Source organism: Chinchilla lanigera, unplaced genomic scaffold (genome assembly GCF_000276665.1).
Source record: "Chinchilla lanigera isolate Chin_1 unplaced genomic scaffold, ChiLan1.0 scaffold00081, whole genome shotgun sequence".
In the NCBI taxonomy this organism is placed as follows: Eukaryota; Metazoa; Chordata; class Mammalia; order Rodentia; family Chinchillidae; genus Chinchilla; species Chinchilla lanigera.
In genome coordinates, this window is record NW_004955482.1 from 5478717 (window position 1) to 5485353 (window position 6637).

The 6637-nt window shown below is 50.9% G+C and overlaps 1 protein-coding gene across 1 annotated transcript in view; it reads left to right on the forward strand.

Moving 5' to 3' along the window:
• Nucleotides 1–3884, forward strand: part of Rilpl2 (Rab interacting lysosomal protein-like 2) — a gene marked incomplete at its 5' end in the record, with an annotated part of 11636 nt that extends 7752 nt beyond the window's left edge. The window contains 1 exon segment of the mRNA XM_005403038.2: nucleotides 3315–3884. Within this exon segment, the coding sequence (XP_005403095.1) occupies nucleotides 3315–3345 (31 nt within the window). The 3' untranslated portion in view covers nucleotides 3346–3884.
• Nucleotides 3885–6637: the final 2753 nt, after the last annotated feature.

Below are 6637 nucleotides of genomic sequence, written 5' to 3' on the forward strand. Positions count from 1 at the left end.
CGAACTCATGACCTCACGTTTGCCAGGCAGGCGCTTATGCCACTGAGCTATATCCCCAGCTATAATATTGTTGAAATCAGTAGTATTCATTTCCAGGTTTTCTCATCATCTCAGAAGGAAGCTATACGTGAAAGAGTAATTCCTTGTTTTCCTTTCTTCCAGCCACTGATAATCTTGAGTCTCCTTTCTGTCTCTGAGAATTGACCTATTTTAAGTACATCATCCAACTGAGATCATTTGCTGGTCAGCTTCGGGCTTATTTCATGTGTAATTACACCCTTAAGGACATATATAGAATGTTTCTGTCTCAAAAAAGCAAACAACAGCAACAACAACAAAATAACAAACCTAGGAAATACAGACTGTGGGTATAGCTCAGCATGTATCAGGCCCGGGTTCCATCTCCAGCAATGTAAAAAAAAAATGGCTTTCTAAGCCAGGTGTGGGGGCCCACGCCTGTAAGCCCAGCACTTGGGAGACTGAGGTGGAAAGATCGGCATGAACTCCAGGTCAGCCTGGGCTACACAGTGAGTTCAAGGCCAGCCTGGACTACATAGCGAAACCATGTCTCAAAACAAAACAAAACTATTTTTTAATCAGGGGTCTGATGTGTGCCAGGCGTTGTTCTAAGTTCTGAGGATACAACGGTGGAGAAGTCGCAGAAATTTTAGTAGGGAGAGCAGGACAGAAACAGCAAGAGAAATAAACGTACAGGCCAGTCAGAGCACCCCAAGTGACAGAGCTTCAGAAATGGCTGGGCTGCAGTCCTGGAAGGCCTCTGGAAGAGGTGACTTAGACTGAGCCCTGAAGGACAACAACGGCTGAAGGTGGAGCATCCCTGTGGGTGGGAGGGGGTGTGGAGGCCGCAGATGGTTTAGGGAAGAGGCTTAGAGCAGAGGTGAGGGTGGAGAGGCCATGGGAGCCTGGTGAGGTTTGGGGTCTTATTCAAAGTGGGCTGGGGAGCCGGTGATACAGCTCAGTAGCATAAACGGCTGCCTGGCAAGCGCAAGGTCCTGAGTCTGATTGCCAGTACCAAAAAACAAAACAAAACAAAAAACGAAGGAAGGAAGGAAGGAAGAAAAGGAAAGAAAGAAACTAATCAAAGTGGGCTGGGGAAACATGGGGGGTTTTTCTTCCCCAGTACTGGGGATTGAACCCAGGACCTTTGCACTGAGCTGCATTCCCAGCCCTTTTTAAAGTTACTGTGTTTTGATCCAGGGTCTCACTGAGTTGCTAAGTTGCCCACACTGGGCTTGAACTTGCCGTCCTCTGGCCTCAGCCTGCCATGGTGCTGGGATTGCAGGCCTGTGCCGGCACGCCTGGCTGTAAAGGTGTCTCTTCTTTTGTCGCTTCTTTGGAGTCGAGCCCAGTGTGGGAAAGTGAGGCAGCTTGTGCCCAAGGCAGGTCGAGGACGCGCGGGAGGGGACGGGGGCCTGGCGGAGGCTGTGGTGGCAGGAGATGAGTGGTGAGGAGCACATGTGGGAGGTGATGGTGGAGCTGTGGCAGTGAGCGTACATCCTGCGGGGCGGGGGGGGGGGGTCATCGCCCAGTACAAGAGGCGGGGGGAGAGGCATGTGTGTGGGTCTAGGGGACAGTGGCCAGCATGTCCCCAACACCTGCATCCGAACCCCAGGACAGGGTGCCAGGGATGGAACCCGGCGTCTCTGTCCTGAGCCGTATCCTGGCCCTTTTTTATTTTTTTGAGATAGATTGTTACCCAGGATAGACTTGAACTTGTGATCTTCCTGCCTCAGCCTCCCAGAATGCTGGAATTACAGGCATGCACCACCACTACAGCCAGCTCTTTTTTCTTTTTTTGGTACTGGGAATCGAACACAGGACTTTGCACTTGCCAGGCAGTAGCTGTACCTCTGAGCTACATCCCTGGCCCACCGGCTCTGTTTTATTATTATTTTTTTTTTAATTTTTTGATCTTTTTTGAGACAGGGTCTCACTATGCAGTTCAGGCTGGACTTGAGCTCACTTTGTAGCCCAGGCTGGTCTTGAACTCCCAACGATCCTCCTGCCTCAGCCTCCCGAGTGCTGGGATTACAGGCATGTGCCACCACGCCCAGCTAGTTCTGTTTTAGAATTATAGATACCACTGAAGGTTATCTTTTGCTCTGTCATAAATCCTCTGACAATTTAAAAAAAAAAAAAAAAAACAAACAGGTGTTGGACACGGTCTGTTGGGACACCACAGTGAGTAAGTGTGGCTCTGGACCTGACTCCTTCCTTATCACTCAGCCCGCTGTGGGACCTTGGGCTTGTTCGCTAAGCTCATAGGACCCCAGTTTGCTCATTTATTAAACATGAATCAGCACACCTGTAATCCCAGCTATTAGGGAGGCTGAGGCAGAGGGATCGAAGTTCTAGGACAGCGTAGGCAGTCAACAAGACCGTGTCTAAAAATAAAAAAAATAAAAAAAAGGTCTGGGGTGTAGCTTAGTCGTAGAGTACTGGCCTAGCATTCGTGAACCCTGGGTTAAACCCCCAGTCCCCTAAAGGAATAAAAAGGAATATTAATAGTGTGCCTGTCCCCTAAGCAGCCATGAATAATAGGAAGGAAACCAACAGATGGGAGAAGAGGAGAGCTGCGCGTGGGGGTGCACCCCTGTAATCCCAGCACTCAGGAGGCTGAGGCAGGAGGATCGTTGCGAGTTCGAGACCAGCCTGGGCTACAAAGTGAGCTCAAGGCCAGCCTGAATTGCATAGTGAGACCCTGCCTCAAAAAGAAAAAAAAAGGAAAATGGATATGTGTTGTTCATGTAGCAACTCTCTGTGGTGAATGTAATCACGTGCACTGCAAACACGGAGTAATAGGGCCAGGGATGTAGCTCAGTGGCACAGCACCTGCCTGGCAAACATGAGGTCCTGAGTTTGATTCCCGGTACCCCAAAAAAAAAAAAAAGAAGGAGAGGGAGGAGGAGGAGGGGGAAGAGAAATAAAAGGACTAATACAAATAAAAAATGTAAATAAAAAAGTTTGGTACCTGGCTTGGTGGCATATACCTGTTATCCCAGCACTCTGGAGGCTGAGGCAGGAGGATCACCATGAGTTTGAGGCCAGCCTGGGCTACATAGTGAGACCTTGTTAAAAAAAAGAAGTTTGGGGCTGGGGATATAGCTCAGTAGCACAAGCGCCTGCCTAGCAAGCACAAGGTCCTAAGCTCAGTTCCCAGTACCAGAAAGAAAAAGCTTGGAAAGGAAAATAAATGGATGAATAAATGAATGAAGCCCTGAATAAGAGCTGGAGTCCCTGGGGCCAAACAAGCTGCCCATGCTCTGCCCACCCTGCGCTTTCTCTCCACCCAGGTTCGCTTTCCGGTCGGGGAAGCAGACCTAGATGGAAAGCCATGGCCAAGCAGCAGCTCTGACGGGAGGAAAGGACACCCGCCTGGCACCCCGCAGCCATCTCTGCCAGTTCCCCCTGCGTGCGTGCTTCTCCCCCGAGCGCAGGTCCTTGCGTGCTCCTCCTCCCCGATGCCAACCTGGACGTCCTAAGAGGTCTGGCCAAGTACAGGAAGCATCCTCAAGGAGGCCGGACAGCAGAGGCAACCTGTGATGGGGCCACCTCCCGCCCGGCTGCCAGCCCTAGGGGCCACGGGGTATAGACTTCGCCCTTCAGCGTGGGGCAGGGCCGGGGATATAGCTCAGTGGCACAGCGCCTGCCTGCAAGCACAAGGTCCTGAGTTCGATTCCCGGTACCAAAATAAATAAATTAATAAATAAACGTGGAGAAAAGAAAAACAAAATGGCAAGAAAATATGGTATTGACCTTGCAGTAGTGATTCTGACTTCACTGATATTTAGTGACTGTTGGATTCAGCTCTCCCGACTTGCTTTCCATGATCTTGTATTAAAATGATTTTTATACTTTCTATAGCTCATTTAGTGGTTGCTGTGTGTGTGTGTGTGTGTGTGTGTGTGTGTGTGGTGCTGGGGACTAAACCCAGGACCTTCACACAGAGCTACATCCCCAGCCCTTTTTTAAAATTTAAAATTTTGAGACAAGGTTTTGCTAAATCACTCAAGTGGGACTTGAACTTGCGACCCTCCTGCCTCAGCTTCTCTCATTGTGTCCCCCCGTCCACCGTGCCTCGTTTAAACTTGAGGTGGCACGTATGGGGGGCTGTGTCATGTACGTGCCAGTCTAAGTGACTGCGGCATTATATCCGTCGCTGTGAAGAAAAGAGTGCCGCGAAGCATGAGTTTAGGAGGCTGTTAATTCTGAGAATCATCGTGTTTTCATAATGTTAAGACGGGAACAAAGTGCATTCAGGAACCTGACACGGGATGGGGGCGCAGGGCGCGGGCAGAGGAACTGACGGGCTGGCCCTTTGCACGGCTCACAGGCCGGTCTCACCTGACGGCTTCTGTCTTAGTTACCTTCTCGAAGTTGGGGCAAAATACCTGACAAAAGGTTTATCGGCTCACAGTTTGTAGAGGTTTGCAAGGCCCATGGCCTGGCAGAGGAGCAAGACCGCGAGGAAAGGCAGACCGGAAGTAGGGCCGCATCAAGTGGGCGGGGGCCGCACGAGCGCCCCAGTGACCAGCGGCTTCCGGCCGGGCTTCGCACCGAGGATCGCACCGGCTGAATACGCATCGGTGGCTAATTCAGTGTCGCACACCCGCGATCCGCCCCTCCCTGAAGCCCCACCTGTGAACACATGAGGCTTGGGGGGCCGCCCGGAAAGAGCCGTAACAGCTCCTTGTAACAACTCAGGAAGTCCTGGACTAGTCCTGATCCCTCAATTTCTAATTCAGAAACCGAGGCTTGGGGAGGTTAAAGGACCTTAAGTGAGGCCACAAGGCCACAGAGTCAGGAAGCGGCCTCCCAGGGTGCAACCAAGCTGTGTGCCCTGCCTGTCCGTCAGCACTGATGTAGCAACGCTGCTTCCAGCATGCTCTCCCTGACGCCCTCTGAGGTCCCTTTTCAGTTTTGGTTGTTTGAGAGAGAGCTGACCTCGAACTTTAAACAGTCCTCCTGCCTCAGCTTCCTGAGTGCTGGGATTACAGGGGGGCACCACCATGCCAGCCTTAGGTACCTTACCCATGTTGTGTCCTGTATCCCTATGAGGTGGGGCTCGTTATCGTTCCTGGGGTCCACCCCAGGCAGTTAAACATAGCTAGTGCCCCAACTAAAGCATGCTTAAAGCAGGACGTCCTAGGCATGAATTCCATGACCCAGGACTTCGCCATGTGCTGCCAGGAAAGGGAAGGAGTGACCTTAACAGGGCCATTGAATCCAGGGCTCCTGACTTCCAGGACCCGGCACCGTGCTGTGATTTAGCGGGGGTGGGTGGAAGTTTCTCACCTTGCAGGCAAGTGCCAGCTTGGGAGACAAATCCACACATCCCAGCTTTACTGCCTGCTATGGTTGATACAGTGTCAACTTGGGGAGTCTAGAGGTTTGGCTAAGTGACTCAGCAGGGAGCCAGGGTGCCTACTCTGTATCCATCCTGAGCCTGTGCAGGAGGAGGGCATGGAGGTTATGTGAGAGCTACAGGCCCCTTGGGCGGGGGCAGCCTGTTCGCAGTGTAAGGGAGGGAAAGAGGCTGCTTGCTGCAGTTCCCCCCTTTGCTCTTGTTGCTTTGCTACCTTCTGCCTCAGAAACAGCCAAATATGGACTGAAACCTCCACAAACTGTGAGCTAAATAAACCTTTCCTTCCTTAATTTTGGGTGTTGGGTATTTTGTCTCAGCAACGAGAGGAAAGTAACCAAGACACAACCTCAGAAGGGACTGGTCCAGAAGCCGACCACAGAACAGTTCTCGAGGCTGGAGGTGGCTCCTGACCTGGGGTCAGTTGGATCAGGTGATCATCCTGCCTCCGCCCAAGTGCTGGCACTATAGGTGTGCACCAACACGCCCAGCCATCGGCCATTTTTATGGTTACCCCAATTAAAAATTTTCCTGGATGGTGTGGTGGTTCATGCCTACAATCCCAGCACTAGTGAGACCTTGGGGATGTAGCTCAGTGCAAAGGCCCTGGTTCAATCCCCTGTACCACACACAACACCTGATGCCCTCCTACCTTCTCCCTTGTGGGGACAGATATCAAGTTAATAATTTCCCTTAGTTATTGCGGGCTGATTAGGTCCACAATCTCCTAAACAAGTGTACAGCGAAGGCTAAATAAAAAGAGGCAAATGGAATGATTTCAGAGCTCCAGGAGGATTGAAGCCCACTCATAGAATTCAAGATTCTTTCAGGGCTAAGACCAAGACCTTCTCTGGGTGGCCCATATTTATTTGGTTATCAGAAGTCGGGAAGTACTCAAGAAGGGCAGAACCATTCAAGGACTTCTCCAAGAAAGGAATTAAGTTAATCCACCTAGGAGTGAGATGCCTGAGGCTACAGTCTTTGTCTAGCTGAGGTTGGATCCAGGTGTCCTTGGCTGTGATCTTGATTAGTGACTCACAGAGGTTCACTTACTATGGGTCCGTCACCCACTTCCAGACAAGGAGCCCAGGCTTTGGAGAGATTCGTAAGTAAACATAAAAAGCCAACTAGTTAATTTAAGTCTTGCTTCATAGTGGTCTCTATCAGATAGACAGGGCCTAGAGATAGAACCTAGAAAGCCAGGCCTGATTAAAACTGCACTGGAGAGCCAGAGATATAGCTCAGCAGCATAAG